This window comes from Grampus griseus, assembly GCF_964374135.1.
Source record: "Grampus griseus genome assembly, chromosome: 17".
Classification (NCBI taxonomy): domain Eukaryota; kingdom Metazoa; phylum Chordata; class Mammalia; order Artiodactyla; family Delphinidae; genus Grampus; species Grampus griseus.
The window spans coordinates 38,470,377-38,490,155 of record NC_139011.1 but is presented as its reverse complement, the minus strand read 5'-3'; the positions used below and the strand labels follow the sequence as shown (position 1 = coordinate 38,490,155).

The window sequence follows — 19,779 nt, the reverse complement described above, 5'->3', positions numbered from 1 at the left end:
TGTAGCAAAGAGTGATCAGAAATGAGACTGGAAAGGGAAGCAGAAACCAGGTTCTACAAGCCCTTGAATGTCACGTTTAAAACCTTGGATTTCCCGCCTGCCAATGCAGGAGACATGGGTTCGAGCCCTGGTCCAGGAAGATCCCACATGCCGCAGAGCAACTAAGCCCATCTGCCACAACTACTGAGCCTGCGCTCTAGAGCCCACATACTGCAACCACTGAGCCCGTGCGCCTAGAGTCCATGCTCCACAACAAGAGAAGCCACCACAAAGAGAAGACCGCGCACCACAATGAAGAGTAGCCCCTGCTCACCGCAACTAGAGAAAGCCATGCACAGCAATGAAGACCCAGTGCAGCCAAAAAATAAATAAATAATTAATTTTTTTAAAAAAATTGTTCTTAAAAAAAACAAAAAAAAATGACTTCCAGAATTGTAGCTTAGGTAACTGGGATGGTGAAAGTGGTGCTTCCAACAGAGAAAGCAAAAGCTAGTTAATTGGGGGAAGATGGTTGGTTCAGTTTGGGATGTGTTAGATGTAAGGTATTTTGTAGATATGCCTAAGAAAAGTTGGTTGCAACAGGTTAAAGCTTTGGGAAAAGATCTGTATTTGGAAGTAATTAGTATATGGTTGTTAAAACTTTGAGGGTGAGTGAAATGTGTAGAAAATTTTATAGAGTTGAAAAGAGCAATGTATTGAGCATAGAAATCTGGGGAACTCCCAACTTTTAACCCATGAAAGAAACTGAGGGAGGAGAGTTCTGGGACACAGAGGCTGAGACATTTGTTCTCTGGTAATTTAGAGCAGTTTGATTAGAAACCTTGGACTACTAGCCAGTCGGAGTAAGTTGAGTAAAATGATGGTTAAAAAATAATAAGGTATTTTTTTCTTGCGACTTCCCTGGTGGTCCAGTGGGTAAGACTCCGTGCTCCCTATGCAGGGGGCCCGGGTTCAATCTCTGCTTAGGGAACTAGATCCCTCATGCTGCAACTAAAACCTGGTGCAGCCAAATAAATAAATAAAAATTTTTTTTAAGATTTTTTTTCTTAAGCAAGTTTGGGTATGGATGGAGGAGAAGTAGTGGATAATAGCAAAATGTAGTATGATGAAGAGTTTTGTTGGGGTCGTTTGTATTTTAATGATAGGAGAGATTTTAGTGCAGGGGTCAGCAAACTTTTATTTAAAGGGCCATGCATTAGTGCAAAAGCAGCCATAGACAGTATGGATGGATTATGAATTGGCTGAGAAGCAGACTGACCAGAGTTCTTGTGACCTGAATATCCTTCAGAGGATGCATCTTTTCATATGACATTTTAATCATTGTGAGCCTATGGTAAAAACTTCTGTGGAAGTTTCTCCACAACTAGCAGCCAACTTGGACTGAAAGTCTCTTAGCTAAGTTTAGCAGGATTTGTGCAGGATTTGGTTTGGTTTTGTTTTTCCATCTGCTAGTAATTTCTGTAAACTATTTGATGGTTCATGAGACCTCCAAAATCATCCTAATGACTATGGTGCTGAGCAGAGAAATAGCAAGTTAGCTATATCATCTCTCCCGTTAAGTAGAGTCTAAGAATCTTGGCTGTCATCTGTACAGAATAATCTAAAAGCACTTTTCCATAGAAAACTCAGCTATATGGTATGTGTGAAGAAATATCATTCATACTAATTTAACAATTCTAATTTGCTATTCTTGTCATGCAGAATATTATTTTCAATGACATTCCTTCTCAAATTCAATTTTTTTAATTAAGCCTTTTCTTTTGAGGTAATTATAGAGTCACATGTACTTTTTAAAATATTTTATTTATTTATTTTGGCTGCGCTGGGTCTTCATTGAGGCATGTGGGCTCAGAGTTGCCGCATGCAGGCTTCTTGGTTGCGGCATGCTACCTCTTAGTTGTGGCCTGCATGTGGGATTTAGTTCCCCGACCAGGGATCGAACTCAGGGCCCCTGCATTGGGAGCACGGAGTCTTACCCACTGGACCAGCAGGGAAGTCCCAGAGTCACATGTACTTGTAAGAAATAATGCAGAAAAATCCCTTGTACCCTTTACCCAGTGTCCCCCAATGGTAACATCTTGCAAAAGTGTAGTACAGTGTCAAAACCAGGACATTGGCATTGACATGGTCAAGATACGGAACATTTCTAATGTCTTTTGTGAAATATCTGTTGTATCTTTTGCACACTTTCTGATTGGATTGTTTATTTGTTTATTGTTGAATTTTGAGTGTTTTTTTATATAATCTAGATACAAGTCCTTTGTTGGATATGTGGTTTACAAATATTTTCTCCTACTCCGTAGCTTGCCATTCTCTTAACAGGGTCAAGTTCAGTTTTAATGCAAATAGTTCTGTGTTTAAATAAAATGAATTACCTAAGAAACGAGTTTTTAAAAACCAAGGTTTACACAGCTGTCTAATTGATCATGTAGTGAGTGATGAAAGATGTAAGAAAAAGAGGTTTATCGTAATAGAAGAGTGAAGTTCCATGCACTTTTGTTATTTTTTGAGTATGTGATTTCAGATCAGTTTTATTGTTACTAATTCTTATTTAGAATTTGGGAGAAAAAGACTGCACCTAATGAATTATTTCATAATAATTTTCTGAATAATGAAAACTTAACCAGTTGGTTCACTTCAGTATTTTTGCTTTTAAAATCAGGTTTCAGATGAAGATAAAGAAAAGGGAGAGGGAGCTCTTCCAACAGGGAAATCTAAAAAGAAGAAAAAGAAAAAGAAGAAGCAAGGTGAAGATAACTCTCCTGCACAGGTAAAGTATAAAACAACAGACATCGTTCATTAAGCACCTACTGCTGACTTGTGAAAAGATAATTTGCAGATGCTGAGAAAATGTAGAGATATAAAGACACCATGTGAGACATCAAATTTACTTGAGAAGCATTTGAAAAGTCATAGAATGTTTTAAACATTTTATGTGTCATACTGTAATAAAAATGTTATTGCTCTAAAGAAAATATCAAAGGTATAAACCAAAAGCAAATAACTAAAATTCTAAATTAGATGCATTTTAGTTTATATTATGATGAAATGGAACAGGGGGTACAGTATTTCACACATACAGAAATTCTTTGAGTAATGGAATTCAGCAAATTAGAATTTTAGCACATTTAGAAGAACCATGTGCATAACAAGTGGAGTCTTTCCCTTGACTTTGAGTTTGCTGGCTGTTCGACTTGGTATCCTTTCCTGATTTTTTGGCTTCTAACAGAAACTTTCTATTTATATCACTCCTACATTTTCCTTTTCTTTGGTTTTTTCTATCTGGGAAAGTATTTTTAGATCATTATATAGATGAAAACAAAGATTTTAATTTCAAATGTACTAGATTACTGGAAATATGCATGGATTTGTTTTTGAAAGCATTATCACTTACATTACAACTTATGAAAATCTTATTTCTTACTTACAACCATGTGGCTAATTGTTTTCATTCCTTTAAATGTAGGAGATAACCAGAATTTCTAGAGGATAGGCTACATAGTAATTTTCCTACTTATTCTATTTGGAAAAAGTTTCAGCGTGACTTTTTAAAGAAGTATGTGTTCAGTTCTTTTTTGTTGTGGGGAGCACAACCCTTCATAAATGATACCATTCCCTTATCAGTATTAGTTTTTTCTCAGTAATAATAGATGGGCATTAAGGTTAACATAACTAAGATCAATGGGCATAAAAACAAAAACTATACAGTAGGTGTGCTTTTCTTGTTAGCTGAACTAGCTGATGAGAAGTGTTATTGATAGGCATACTTTGTTTAGTAATACTATCTGAAATCCATTTAGCCAAACTTTTTCTGGATTTCTGTGATTCATACTATGGACTTTACTAATACTGCTTTTCTGACTTGTAGATTAGGTGAGTTCCTTTTAAAAGAAATTTTGTGGGGTAGATGTATTCCTTAAATTTCAGATTAATTGGCAAAGGTCATTAAATTGTGAAAGTTCCTTTGGTATTCTGATATTCCTTTTTAAAAAATGTTTGATCTGTTTTTTAAATATAGTGAATAAGTATACAGGTTTTAGAGTCAGATCTGTATTCACATTTTAGTTCTGCCATTTACTGAGTTGTTTTTTGTTTGTTTGTTGTATTTTGCACAAGTTCCTTAACTGCATAGATTGTTTCGAGAATTAAATGAGATATCCGTGAAGTTCTGTGTAAAGTACATAGCACAGAGTAGCCTATGCATAAATGATTACGTTTTGGATTTTTTTTTTTCCTTACCATTCACAATGATAGTCCTATTTAATATATTCTAATTCATACTTACCTCACATACCTAAGCATGTAATGTCTTTTAAAAAGTTTGAAGACCTAAGAATGGAAATGTTCAAACTTGGAAAAGACCATAAAAATTATCTACACAAATTTTATTTTACAGTTGAGGAAACTGCAGTTTGGGGAAATCAAAGATTTGTCCTTGACGTAAGCATTTGTCCTTGACTTAGCTAGGTTGTGGCATGGCCAAAACTGAAATTCCTATCTGTGTCCTTTCTACTATGTAAGCTTAATTTATCTAGAAAATGCACTTATGTATAAATATTTCATTCCTTGAAGAAATCATTAAGTGAAATGCTATTTCTAAAGTCTTAAAGTAGCACCTAATTCCCCGTGTACTTTTTATAAAAGGAAAAAAATACTTGTTTGGTTTAGTAAATTAAATGGTTCCCATTTGGGGACGTGAGTGTGTTGTTTTTTAATTCACAGTTGATTTAAATCCCTGAGGAAAGCAGGGATGATGAACGTATATTCCATATGTACCTATGGTTAAAATTCTTTGAATAATTATTTTTTTTTATGCTCTTTTAAGCCATTTGGGCAGTTTCTGAAATAAAATTATCTTCTTGGAATATCTTCTGGACAGTAGTACTATAAACCAAATAGATTTTAATTAGTAAAAAAATGAGTGATTTGTATCATCTAATGCACTACTTTTCTCTGTAGGACACAGAAGAATTAGAAAAAGAAGTTAGAGAAGAGCTCCCAGTGAATACCTCTAAGGTCCGTCCAAAACAGGAAAAAGCTTTTTCTTTGAAGACCATAAGCACTAGTGATCCAGCTGAAGCGCTCATCAAAAATAGCCAGGTAGGGCTTCTCTGGTGGCGCAGTGGTTGAGAGTCCGCCTGCCGATGCAGGGGACGTGGGTTCGTGCCCCGATCCGGGAAGATCCCACATGCCGCGGAGCGGCTGGGCCCGCGAGCCATGGCCGCTGAGCCTGCGCGTCCGGAGCCTGTGCTCCACAACGGGAGAGACCACAACAGTGAGAGGCCCGCGTACCGTAAAAAAAAAAAAAAAAAAAATAGCCAGGTAACTTTCTGATATGTAAGGAATAAAATTTTGATGACTTGAGAATTGTATTAATAGTAATATTTTATGGAGGCCCATGCTAAACATTTTAAATACACCAAATTGCCCTTACAACAACCCCACAAGAAAGGTACAACCCATTATATAAATGAGTTTAGAGAAGTTGAATAAGTTGGCCCAAGTCCCATAACTATCAGATGCAAAACTAGAGAGAACCACTAGACTGTATTTTTTCCTTAAATATCTAGGCATACAAGGGATAGATGGCTTACAGAAAATGTGACTGGTTCCACTTTCCCAAAAGCATGCACATAATATAAAATGACTATGGTCCGACCTCTCAGAATGTAGCATTTGTTTAAAATTTGCTGACAGTATCTTGAACTGTGTGCCTCTGTGGAAAATTTTGATATGTCAGAAGGGACCATTTTACAAAAGGTCTAGACCAGTGACAAAAAGACCATAGCTCTTTAAAAGTCTGATTTCTAATTTGGTAAGTTATATCATATAGAAATATAAGAAATACGAATGACCATGAAATTCTGCATGGTTTGTTTATATACTCATTCAAAAAATGTATTGAGAACCTACCACAGTGCCACACACTAGTTAAGGTTCTGGGGACACATCAAAGAACAAAGCAGACAAAAAAATCTCTGCCTCTGTGGAGGCTACATATTTAATGAGACAGCTTTACACAAGAACCTGAATTACTGTTAAGAGAAAGAATTTGTAAGTCTGGTACTAAAAATCTTAACCATACTTCCTATTTGGACTTGATGCTTTTAATTCCCTGAGAGTATTTTGACATAAAAGAATGCAGTCTCAATACATACATAGGACTTCCCTCATAGCGCAGTGGTTAAGAATCCGCCTGCCAATGCAGGGGACACGGGTTCGAGCCCTAGTCCGGGAAGATCCCACATGCCGCAGAGCAGCTAAGCCCGTGAGCCACAACTACTGAGCCTACGCTCTAGAGCTCCCGTACCTAGAGCCCGTGCTCCACAACAAGAGAAGCCACTGCAATGAGAAGCCCATGCACCGCAACTAGAGAAAGCCCACGTGCAGCAACGAAGACCCAGCGCGGCCAAAAATATATAAATAAACTAATTTTTTTAAAAATACATACATAAATTTAATAGTAAGACTGCAAAGGGTCACATGACATTTTGATGTTTTACTTAATAAGTCATTTTCAGAAGCCATCTTGTAAAGGATATTTGAGTCCTTCTGTGATTTAATATAGGTAAGTGAGAGAATGGGGGGGAAAGAGATTTAAAATGAGTACTGAACTTTTGGGTATGAAATAAATACAGGAAACATTATTAAAGTTGAACCAAGCAACATAAATGCAGCTTCAGATACCTGAGATAGGAAGAAGGAATTCTAGTAGTTACCTGGGTGCACACCTGCCTCTTGTTTCCTTTCCCGTTGTGCTTTCTTGAACCCATGGAGCCTGGAAGAACAAGGGGCAAGAGAAGCATGACTTACCCTTGTTTCTGTATTCAAAATAATCATCACAGGTAGAGCTAAAGGGTGAGATGATCTCTTACTCATCTGTTACAGCCTCAAGGCACTGTAGGTGTTGGAGTTTCTGTTGTTACCTGTCCTGAACATTCATTAACAGTCAGGCCTCATTCAGGCAAAACAGTTAGTTTACCTCTCTGCTCAGAGGTTGCAGAGGAGAAGGAAGATTCAAGAGTTCAGGCCCTACGCATTATGACTTCACTACCAGACTCAATAAAACTCTGATGATTTGGACCTGAGTTTTACTAGTTGCTTTAATAGATAAGACTCTAGTAGCCATAGTCTGCTGTATCTGAGGCCATCTTTTTCCTTGGGGAGGAAACTGAACCTATTGCTGCTGCAGTTTGAGATATCTCTAACTCTTGAGAAGAACAAAAGGGAGTATCACCTACTGGTAGTTCAGAAATTTGCTATTTTCTTTTTGCCTTCACATGAAAAGGTTTTGAGGAGGTGAGAGTTAGTGGGAAGTGGGCAGAAGCATTGAATACCAAAACATAAAAAAATCCTGTTACTTGTAATGAAAAAGAAAAATGTAAAAGTTAATGAAAATGGAATTATTCACTCATGTGAAATTCAGTAAACATCTTGTGATTTTACACATTTATCCATTTTTATCCCAACCTGTATTTGTGGATATTGTAAATAAAGACTTATTTGGTTATGTGTCACTAGAGGGCAGGCATGAGTTGTAGCGCTTCTGCTGATAAATTATTTGGCAACCATGTTCATATTACTGCTATACAGCCTCTTGTATTACTATGATATTTATTTTTATTTGAAATTTTTAATGAAAATCTAAGATAATTTCATTTCAAAATAGCCTATCAAGACTCTTCCACCTGCTATTTCTACCGAGCCATCTGTTATTTCATCAAAAAGTGATTCTGACAAGAGCTCTTCCCAAGTGCCACCGATGCTACAAGAAACAGATAAATCCAAGTCGAATACTAAGCAAAATAGTGTGCCTCCTTCACAGAGTAAGTAATTCTCATTTTTGGTTCTTTTGGTGTTCTCTGTACTGTCTATAAGTGTTACTATCTTAAAAGTCTAATGGATTACTTATTAGAGCATCCCTTTCCTCCTTTGTGAAGATTCCTTGGACCCTTGTGGACCTCAGTTGGGAGGACCAGGGAGCTGAAATCCCTTCAGGCAAGAATAGGTGGCCAAGGACATACACAGAGGAGGGCTATGCCTGCCCTTACTTGCCCAGTCCCTCCCTTTTTCTGTGCACATGTTCTTGAGACTGCAAATTGTTCTGTGCCCTTTTTTTTCCACCTCTTTTTCTCCCTTTAACTACCTTTAGTGTCCATTTTACCCACTTTCACTTTTATTACTTAGATTGAGTCTTTTAAACAATGGTTTTTCTAGGTCAAAACTGGTGAAATAATATCCATATCGTTAAACCAAATAATACAGAGGAAAGGAAAAGAGGAAGGCAGCCAGAGAATATCCTGAAAAACATGTAACTAAAACTTGAAAATGTAAACATAAAATGTGAGGCATCGTTAGTGGATCTCAAAGCATGTTTTTATTGATACTACTTTCATATTTTTGAAACAGAACAATATTTACTGTCCTCCTAACTCTCTCTCTCTTTTTTTTCCCCCCCTTTTAGCCAAGTCTGAAACTAGTTGGGAATCTCCCAAACAAATAAAAAAGAAGAAAAAAGCCAGACGGGAAACGTGAATATTTTTTTTCCTGAATTGGACATGTGTTTGCAAACACTGTCTTGAAGATTATGCTGTTTATGCAATAATTTGTGAACATGTACAGAGTTTTATATAAATTTAAACCAATTTTTAAAACAAAACTGTGAACACAACCACCGTAAAAATGGAATCAAAGGAAAGTTAATTTATGAAATTAAGAGGTCAGCAGAATTGGAAGACACTTGGGGAAAGTCTTTTCAATCTAACAAGAACGATCTTAATTTAAGAATATTATCCTGGTTTTACAACAGTGCCCTGTTTACAACAGATTGTGCCCTGTCTCATCTGCAGCTGAGGAATAAAGGATTCTGATTAGAGAGAGGGTTGCCTACATATTCGTAGGCAGCTTCTTGGATCTTATGCACGGAACTTAAACCATTTGAATCTGTTTTATGCTTAAATCAAAGTGCTTTGATCAAATGCATAATCTGCCATATCTTTACATATTTGTTGGTAGCAATTTGTATTAAAGAAATCACAAGTGCAAATAAAAAGTCATTTATCGTTTGTTTAACTAAACTGTCATGGTTTAGTTTACAATTTTTAAAAAGTTCTTAAAACATTCAAAATGCAGTTGACACTTGTATGGCTTATGAAGTTATTTTTGATAGTCTTACTTTACTTGAATTGTTCAAAGTACAGTATATTTTAAGTTAAGAAAGGTAAACTATATATTTGTTTTATACTTTTAAGGTTCAGACTCACAAATAATGCTCTTGTTGATGATTTGAAAACTTTCAGGCAAAATCCACCTTACATTTTTTCCTTTCCCTAGCAATTACTTTTTTTTCCAGCACCAACTCTTCATCATTACTAATACTTTTTTGACTTTAAAAATGAAATCTTTCACAAACTAGTTATACAGACAGAACTTTGATTATATGATGGAGAATGAAAAACTAAAGTCAGACAGCTTTAATTGACATTGTCAAGACCTCCAGTTATCAGGAATACATTTTTTTACTGCCTTAACCTGTAGTGCGTAGAATATGCATCAATTTCTTGAAGGGGATTCGTGTTTTTATAAGAATTTTCATGTAATTATTGCAATCGTGATCAAATAAGGAACGTTTCCTGCTTGAAACTGTATTGATTTAAATGATGTGTGAGATGTTTCACCATTTTCAGGCACTGTGTAATTCTATTGTAATAAACTGGCAGGTATCTTTGTAACTATAAATAGTGCATGCTCAGCCATGTACACTGTAAATAGCCTTTACCAAACGTGTTTGACAAGGACCATAATTAACATCACTTAGTGAATTGTGATAAAGAAAAAAAGCCATGATTTATTCGATGTGATTGGCTTAATTGTTTTCCTGTGGCGCCAAGAATGAAACTGTTTAACAGCTGTAACCAATGGTACTGATCTGTCCATCCAATCTTGTCTTTATTATATTTGACTGTGGTTTGATAGTATTGCATTGTCACACTAGGAAAGCTAAAGAAACAAAATGCTTTTAGTTTTGCTGAAGACTGGCCTTATTAATGGACAGCTTTCCTAACAAGTGATTATTAACTTTTATCAGGTGTTAACATCTGTTTCAGGAACATGGCAGTATGTTTACATGTCAGAAGTTTTGTTTAATTCTATATTTCTAAATTGATTTGTTTAAATAAATTCAGCAAATGGATAGCATTGTTTTTATTTGCTTCAATATCGGGGTAAATAAGCTAAAGTGCCAGGAGTGGATTTCTTCAAATGACTGTGCTCTGTTCGCTTTATATAGATGCTTCCTAAAGAGATCCAAGGATTCCTACATTGCAGCACTTTGTAAAGGTATCACAAAGGAGAATTGAATAGGGAGTCTGTGTAATTTTAGAATGTGCCAAAAGATCTATGCTCAACAAATTGAATTGAACTCTCTCAACTCTACCTCACCATTTCTTTATTTTAGAATTGTGTTGGCTATGTCGAATGTCGGACTTTATTTCTCCAGCTTAGTATCTCTCATTCAACCACCAACACCAGTGTTAGAAACACCATCTTTTGAGGGCAGATTCGGTGTTGAGACGGAGAAGTGCACTGCTAAATTGGGGTGGATCCAGGATGGAGATACCTGTCCCTTCTCTCTGGCTCAAGAACTAGGGCATGGATTTTTATCTTTTAAGAGATGGCAGCTATGAGTGATAAAATTAGTAAGTTCATTCTCTTACACATGAGTGAGATGCAAACTCTTGCACAAAGTATCATTGTTCATCGCTCTTCACTTGTTCCATAAAGTTGTTTATGTGACATGAAAGCAGTTTCTGGCGTCTGAACAGAGGAACTGTTTTCCAACATAAACTCAGAAGGCAATAAAATCAAGGTAATGATTCAGGGGAGAGAGGGGAGCCTGTTGTCCTTTGGAGGCTTGGATTAGATGCTCCCCAAACCACTAGTAGGGAGATAAGTGATCCCTTCAGGCTTTGTCAGGGCTGGAGGGGACCCTTGTTCTGATTAGCAAACAAAGCCTCCTAGAGAAACTACTAAAACTCTCTCTCATCCTGACCTGTCTGCCCGTACTTAACTGAATGAAAATCCTTCCCTGTTCTGGAGCAGGGAGTAGTGGGTTAGGAATTCCCCAGACTGGAATCCTACCTCTCTGTATCCTGAATTGAGCAAAACAATAGTTGAGAGAGTCCAAAAAACAAGTATTGAAATAAAATGTCATTAATGTAATTGACCGTGTTTACTTTGTGCATGCATTTTATTGGGCGGGCAGTGGGAATGACTCATCTGAATCTAATGGTATTATTTCATAGGCTAATCCAGTTTGTACTTGGGTTAAAGATATTGAAGGGCAATATTTAACTACAGAGTTTAGTTTTTCTTAATTACAAACAGTCCTCTATTAATAGAGTGTGAAATATCTTTCAAAATTTAGAATTTAGGATGTCTAACAGATGTCTTAAGACGTTCCTATAAGCTCATTGCACAAACTGGAATTACTTTCCAAAAGACTTAGGGAATGCAAATATGTTATTTGTAAAATGCATTGAGTATTGTAAATAAAACAAACCATTTTTGATTTAAGTTGCTCTTTACAGTTCTCTTACGGGAGGGCACTTCGCATCCTAAGCTAGTCTAAAGGCAATGACTTTTTGATGTTCTTGATGTTTCTAAACTATAGGTTCTAAATGTTTCAAATCTTCTTGATGCTCTGAAACCATAGTTGTACTTGCAGGCTTTACCACTGGCAAGTCAAGTATTTGGAGTGAAACATCTCTTGAAATGTCCCTGTTCGTGACACAGTGTTCTCTGTGGGAAACAGCTTCCATCTTATATCATCTTAGCAGTAGATGTAACTGCCACCAGGTGTAGTGTATCACTTGTATCAACCTTTTAAATTAAGGAAATTAAACTCAAATTTGGCATTATGTATTAGTATGGCTGTGTCCTAAACAATAGTGACTTAATATAGAAGTTTATTTCTCTTGCATGTAGAAAAAAAAAAGAGAGAAAGCAGGCCCAAGAAAGCAGGCCAGGGCTACTCTGACAGTCTGCAGGGCCAGGCATCCAAGGTCCTTCTGTGTTGCCCTTCCACATTCTCAACACGTGGCTTTCGTGTCACGGTTGCAGGCAGCTGCACTAGCTAGAAACCTCCTCTCAGCATTTCTGCTCCCTTCCTTTAAGAACACTTCTTCAAGTTACTCACACCACACAGGCTTATCCACCCAAACTCAGTCAGTTGATCCTACTAGCTACAGAGGAGGATGGGAAGTCATAGTGTTTCTCTTGGGCTGTCATGGGCCAAAGTAACATTTCAGGATTCATTACTGAGGAAGCAGTAGAGAAGTGGATATCAGGAACAGCTAGTGGTCTGTCACAGGGTTGACTACGTTGTGTATATCCTGCAGCCAAGCGTCACTTCTGAGGTTAGGTTTTAGCTTTTCCGATTGAGCGGAAAATTTTAAATCTCGGATGCTACTCAGAGTTGCAGCTAGTAATGTTTCAACTTATATGTAGTAGATTGTGGAAGAAATTTCTGCCACTCAGTGACTGCTTGAAATCCTAGAGACCCAGAGGCTTCAAAAAACTGAGCAGCCTGCTCTCACACCTACACTGCAAGTATAGACTATAACAGTTTTCAGTAGAAGTTACCCTGGTGCGTAACGTAATCTTTAAAAAATTAAAAGGCACTTTTAACTATTCTAAATACTTTAACAGAATGATTTCTAATCCTAGCATCAAGAAAGGTATATGAGGTGCATTGTAAGATGTTTGCTACCTACCTAATTAACAATACTGAGGTTCATGAATAGGCTAATCTGAAGAAAATTTTAAGCAGATTCAAGGTCATCCCCCTGATAATGGCATTCTTTTTTGTATGTGTGCTTTCCTTTTTTATTTATTGTATCAAAGCATTCAAAATGAATATATGTAACATGTACATAAATTATAAAGCGTAATAAAATGAACACCTCTGAAACCACCATTCTGCTTAAGAAATAGAACATTACCCGTAGGGGATCTTGGGGGTGAGCTTGCCGATTGTTGTTGTCAGGTAACAGGACTGAGGCGGGGTGTAGGGGCGGGCTGTGGAGGCATGGATGAAAATAGCTACTCTCAGGCGCCCAGCTGGGCACAGCTTTTCGGGGCCACAACTGAGTAGGGGTCCCAGGTAACACATAACCTGGTCTTGGAAGGCTGTCATGACAGCCTCGCTGCTGCTGCTTCCTCGAGTCACTCCACTGACATCTGGTGGGAAATTGTTGTAGTAAATATGCATACGCACAGTGAATCTGACCGTGAATAGTGCCCTCGGAGTTAAGTAGTGCACGGTTTACATGGCAGCCTTTCCACAGGGAAAGGGGATAGCCAGGCTCTTTTCTAGACAGGAGCTTCCCCCAGGGTTCAGAAGAGCAGCGTGTGTCCTTAGGGCAAGGGTTCCTTGCGAAGTTTGCTGAAGGGGCTGCAGACATTCTGAAAAACACCACAAGGGTGTTTATTGGCAGGACAACCAGAGCTGTTAGCTGCTTAAGACCCTGGAATTATGAATGATTTCTTTCTCTTCTAAACTGTCTTCAATAATTTAAAAAATACATTGCCGGGAAAATTTGGAGCTATTTCCATTTCTCATCAAAACTGAAATGACCACAATAATGAACAATGGAAGAAAACCTACCTTAGCACTGGAACTAGGAAAGGGGCATCCAAATGCCAGAAACCGGGGGACATTTGTATTATTAGCAATCAAAATCCAGAAATTTATCGGAAGAATAAAACAGGTATAATATCAGGAAATCTAACATTTCATTTAATCGCAAGATTAAAGCAGAAAAAGTACATGATCATGACACTAAGCTGAAGAAGTATGATAATCCAACAGCTATTCCAAATTTAGATTTTAAAAACTTGAAGTAGGTGAAATACTAAAGTCAAATCCATTAGAGTCAGAGCAAGGCAGGGTTTCTTGCTAGTCAACATTGTCTTAGGTATGAACAGTTAAAAAAATGCTTACATTGGGACTTCCCTGGTGGTCCAGTGGTTAAGACTCCGTGCTCCCAATGCAGGGGCCACGGGTTCCATCCCTGGTCAGAGAACTAGATCCTGCAGGCCGCAACAAAAGATCCTGCGTGCCTCAACCAAGACCCGGCGCAGCCAAATAAATATTTTAAAAAAAACATAGAAACCATCTATTTTTTTAAATATTTAAATTGATACAACATCAAAGAAGAGAGATCATTTTTCCCTGTTTGCATACCTAGAAAACCCAAGAGATTCTAATAAAAAGCTTATGAGCACTAAGAAAAGAATACACTAAAGTGGCAGATCCACAAAACCAATAGAATTTTGTGTACTAGAATAAGCACCTAGAAGAGGAAATGGAAAAAATAATCCAATTACATCACAACGAAAACTGATTTTTTTTTTTTTTTTTTTTTGCGGTACACGGGCCTCTCACTGTTGCGGCCTCTCCCGTTGCAGAGCACAGGCTCCGGACGCGCAGGCTCAGCGGCCATGGCTCACGGGCCCAGCCGCTCTGCGGCATGTGGGATCTTCGCGGACCGGGGCACGAACCCGCGTCCCCTGCATCGGCAGGCAGACTCTCAACCACTGCGCCACCAGGGAAGAGCTATGATTTTTTTTTTTTTTTTTTTTTTTTTTTTTTTTTTGCCCACGCCTCATGGCTTGTGGTATCTTAGTTCCCTGACCAGGGATCAAACCCAGGGCTCCAGCAGTGAAAGTGCCGAGCCCTGACCACTGGATGACCAGGGAATTTCCATAACTACCATATCTAGAAAGAAATGTTTCAAGAAAGATACAAGACCAAATGAAAACTGTAGTCTTTTTGAAGGACAGAATAATGATCTAACAAATGAAAAACCATCATTCTTTATTTGGAAAACAAAAATATCAATATTTCCCAAATATATAAATTCAGTTCAATTCCAGTTAGACGGAAACAGATTTTTCAAGTACCTCAAAGACTATGGAAACAAATAATTTGAAAAAACTGATGTAAGAAAAAGTAGCGAGCAGCTGCAAGAGAGGGCAGGGGGACCTGCCTCATGAATACCAGTTACAAGAATAAAATTTTAAATGACTTGTATCCATCAGGGTTCTTAGTTGTAAAACCCAGAATCCCCTCTGGCTAGTTTATGCTGAAAAGGAAACACAAGACATCCAGATTCCCTTAACCTACCAGGAGTAACACCTGGCCTCATAGTCTGCTGGAGCAGAAACAACCCGCCCACCAGCTCCCGTGAGGATGCTCAGACCGCAACTCCTGACTCAGCTGCTGCTGCAGGCCATGCCTCCACAACTGGGTTCTGCCCAGGCCTCCTGTTTCCTCCCTCCTTTCTTAGTGTTGGGCAGGGGCAAGGTCATATCCATGTGTGTCAAGCAGCAAGGGATACCAGACAATGAATTTTGGCTGTGTGAGCAACTCCAAGCATAAAGGATATTCAAAATTTATTGAGCATTACACCAGTGCAGTTTAATAAGTTGTCAACAAAAAGATAGTCAAATAAGTTGGAAGAACAGGATGGGGAATCCAGAGATACATTCCTATATTCATGGGAATTCTGTATACAATTTAGGTGGTGTTTTAGTTTCGTGGCAAAAGGTTGATTTCTTTAATAGATGGTACTGGCACAACTTATCTGGCTGGAAGAAAATAAAGCTGGGCTCCATCATACCTTATATGAAAATAAATCCCAGTTGGATTAAAGACTGAAAAAAAAATTTGTTTAATCTTAAAAGACAGTACAGGAAACTACATGTACAACCCAGGAGTGGAGGAGATATTCTTTTCTTCTTTGTTTTTATAAAGGAAAATATTTTTTCAGTTTCATTGAGAAATAATTGACATATCACTTTATATGGGAAGATGTTCTTAACCAAGAATAGGAAACCCTGAAGCTGTAAAAGAGAAGATAGACATATTTAACTGTATACAATTTTTAAAACTTTCAAAATGCTTTATTTGGGGACCGCCCTTGTGGCACAGTAGTTAAGAATCTGCCTGCCAATGCAGGGGACACGGGTTCAAGCCCTGGTCCGGGAAGATCCCACATGCCGCGGAGCGACTGAGCCCGTGCGCCACAACTACTGAGCCTGCGCTCTAGAGCCCGCGAGCCACAACTACTGAGCCCATGTGCCACAACTACTGAAGCCCGCGTGCCTAGAGCCTGTGCTCCCCAACAAGAGAAGCCACCGCAGTGAGAAGCCCGCGCACCGCATCGAAGAGTAGCCGCCGCTCGCCGCAACTAGAGAAAGCCGGCGCACAGCAAAGAAGACCCAATGCAGCCAAAAATAAATACATAAAATAAATAAATTTATTTTTTAAAAAAGAGTGAATAAGAGTAAAATAAAATAAATGAAATAAAAATAAACCCTAAGCACAGTTATTTAAAAAAAAAATTTGCTTTAACCCAGGTAAGCTCTGGTCTCCCCATTAGATCCTGCTGCTGCATACTAGACCAGAAAATCCACTTGGGGACGGTTGATTTGGTTTGTTATCACCTAGAGCTTGATCATGTTAGAAATAACTGAAGTGAACGTAAAGTTCTGAATAGTCATCTCCTCTGCACCCTATGGATAGCTGATAAAAAATGTGGTGAGGCTGGTGAGTTCTGGGTTGAGAGTGGTCATTAGGGATATTAGAAAAAGTAACAAGATAATTTTTCCTGGTGAAATGTTAAGCACAGTTCAGTCAAAAAAAAAATTTTATAAACTTGTCACAGAAGGACAATACTGCATGATTCCACTCACATGAGAAACCTAAACTAGTCAAACTCAGAGAAACAGAGAGCAGAATGGTGGGTGCCAGGGGCTGAGAGAGGGGGAGATGGCGAGTTGCTGCTCAATGGGTATAAAGTTTCAGTTATGCAAGACGAGTAAGTTCCAGAGATGTGCTGTACAACACTGTGCTTATGGTCAGCAAAACTGTATTGTGCACTTAAAATTTTGTTAAGAGGGTAAATGTCAGGACTTCCCTGGTGGTGCAGTGGTTAAGAATCCACCTGCCAATGCAGGGGACACGGGTTCGAGCCTTGGCCGGGGAAGATCCCACATGCTGCGGAGCACCAGCCCGTGCGCCACAACTACTGAAGCTGGTGTTCCTAGAGCCTGTGCTCCGCAACAAGAGAAGCCACCGCAATGAGAAGCCCGTGCACCGCAAAAGGTAGCCCCCGCTCGCCACAACTAGAGAAAGCCCACGTGCAGCAACGAAGACCCAACACAGCCAAAACACAAATAATAAATTAATCAATTTAAAACAAAAGTAGAGGGTAGATTTCATGTTGTGTTATTTTTTGCGGGGGGCACACAACATGGCATGTGGGATTTTAGTTCCCCCATCAGGGACAGAACCCCTGCCCCCTGCAGTGGAAGCACGGAGTCTCAACCACTGGACGGCCAGGGAAGTCCTCATGTTGTCTTCTTATCACAGAAATTAATAAGTAAATAAATAATAAAGCTCTTTCTTTGACAGAGCCTTGAAAATCAAGAACACAAGGACTTCCCTGGCAGTCCAGTGGTTAAGACACCGAGCTTTCACTGCAGGGGGCACGGGTTCCATCTCTGATTGGGGAAGCTCCGCATGCCGCATGGTGCGGGGGTGGGTGACTTATAAAAAATCAAGAACAGGGCTTCCCTGGTGGCGCAATGGTTGAGAGTCCGCCTGCCGATGCAGGGGACACGGGTTCGTGCCCCGGCCCGGGAAGATCCCACGTGCCGCGAAGCGGCTGGGCCCGTGAGCCATGGCCGCTGAGACTGCGAGTCCGGAGCCTGTGCTCCGCAGCGGGAAAGGCCACAACAGTGAGAGGCCCGCATAACGCAAAAAAAAAAAAAAAAAAAAAAAAATTCAAGAACACGTACTTCTAACAGCAACATCCTTGAGAGACTGAGAATCTCTGAGGCCTGATGTTAGGTGTGTGAAGAGAAAGCACTGACACCCTACCCTTCTATTATTCACGTAAGGACAAAGCGCTGGAGAATGTTACAAGTCAGAGAGCTTGAAGTCATCAACAATATAAACAGTGGTCAGTTCCAGGTAAAAGACCTTCTTGGAAAGTGTATACACACTCTGTCTATTATCATCGTAAATTTAAATAGTTTATTTGCCAGAAGCTTTCTTTCTGAGAATTTCAACTCTGATGAATAAGTATTGTATAGCTTTCATCAATGCTGTGTAAGGCAGTAAACATCTGGCCATAATGTAGGGATGGAGCCCAAAATATTTCATCACGTAAATCACATAAATCTAAGGTGTTTTTGCAAAAAAACGAAAAACACTATTTTTTTCAGCCAATCTATACTGTCTCATAAGGCATAAAAGTAAAGATAAAGGGATTTTATCACATCTGGCCAAACCCTGGTCTGAGTACGTGTTGAATGATCATCACAAGGCAGTTCCTTTTCAACCTCCCCCAGAAGAAGGAAACAATTCGCCTTCACTACCCCCTCTTGCCAAGTGAGAATGGGGCCTAGACAGAGGAGGGAAGCAATCTAACTAGATTTCAGTCCCTCTTATCTCAGGGCTTGTCAGGTCTGGGCTTTCCTTGTTTGTTTGTTCTAGGAAATTGTATTTACTCATTGCACGTTTGTAATAGGAAATTGAGTTTTCTACTATTTAACTCACTCTCTGTGCCTTCACCAATCTCTCTTTTTTTTAAATTAATTAATTTAGTTAGCTATTTTTGGCTGCGTTGGGTCTTCGTTGCTGCATGTGGGCCCTCTCCAACTGCGGAGAGTGGGGGGTCACTCTTCACCCCGGTGCACGGACCTCTCACTGCAGTGGCCTCTCTCCTAGCAAAGCACGGGCTCTAGGCACACAGGCTTCAGCAGTTGTGGCATGCGGGCTCAGTAGTTGTGGCACATGAGCTCAGCTGCTCCATGGCACGTGGGATCCTCCCGGACCAGGGCCCGAACCCATATCCCCTGCATTGGCAGGCGAACTCTTAACCACTGTGCCAACAGGGAAGTCCTGCCTTCACCAATCTCTTTAAAGTCGACTTGACCAGTAGAAAAGCTATTCAGATCTTCTTGGAGTTAGGAAAATTGCGCCAGATTTCATCCACGTACCAATTTTGAAGCTTGGAAAGAAAAAGAGTGATTATAATTTTATTATGTATTTATTTATTTGGTTGTGCCGGGTCTTACTTGCAGCATGTGGGCTCCTTAGTTGCGGCTCGCTGGCTCCTTAGTTGTGGCACGTGAACCCTTAGTTGCGGCACGCATGTGGGATCTAGTTTCCTGACCAGGGATTGAACCCGGGCCCCCTGCCTTGGGAGCACGGAGTCTTAACCACTGCACCACCAGGGAAGTCCCAGTAAAGAATGATTATAGCAGAAAGGTTTTTAAAACACAGTTTAGAATTTGGACTTAATAGCACATCACACATTTGATTGTTCTTACAACAAAAGCACCATCAGTAAAATATACTTACTGATGGTAGGATGGAGTATGAGTTGATTCCAAGTCCACAAATCTCAGATCTTATCCCCAGTCATAGCTGTCATGTATGTAACATCTATTTCATAGCAGGGGCTTTATGTTTGCTATCTCAGATGCTCACAAAAGCTAACTTAAGGAACTTTAAGTAATAGTCTCAAATCCCAGAGAGTCTGTGCAGCTGTGAGGGCTGAAGGACTCGAACCAGCATCTCAGGCATCTTGCTAACTCATTATTTTTCAAGCCAGTGTTGTGTGACCACTGTAGGGGAGTTACTACCTGAGTCTCAAAATTGTGTTCCAGAGTCAAAGTTTAGGAATTCCAGTATACTGTATCCTC

The 19,779-nt window shown here is 39.2% G+C and overlaps 1 protein-coding gene across 5 annotated transcripts in view; it reads left to right on the top strand.

The window, feature by feature from the left end:
• MTDH (metadherin) overlaps window positions 1-12,968 on the top strand; it is a 56,320-nt gene extending 43,352 nt beyond the window's left edge. For all 5 annotated transcript variants that reach the window (XM_082674605.1, XM_082674606.1, XM_082674604.1 and 2 more), the window contains 4 exons: window positions 2,663-2,770; window positions 4,960-5,100; window positions 7,670-7,826; window positions 8,465-12,968. In XM_082674605.1, coding sequence (XP_082530731.1) covers window positions 2,663-2,770; window positions 4,960-5,100; window positions 7,670-7,826; window positions 8,465-8,535 — 477 coding nt within the window. In that variant the 3' untranslated portion in view covers window positions 8,536-12,968. The remainder of the gene's footprint in view (window positions 1-2,662; window positions 2,771-4,959; window positions 5,101-7,669; window positions 7,827-8,464) is intronic.
• Window positions 12,969-19,779: the final 6,811 nt, after the last annotated feature.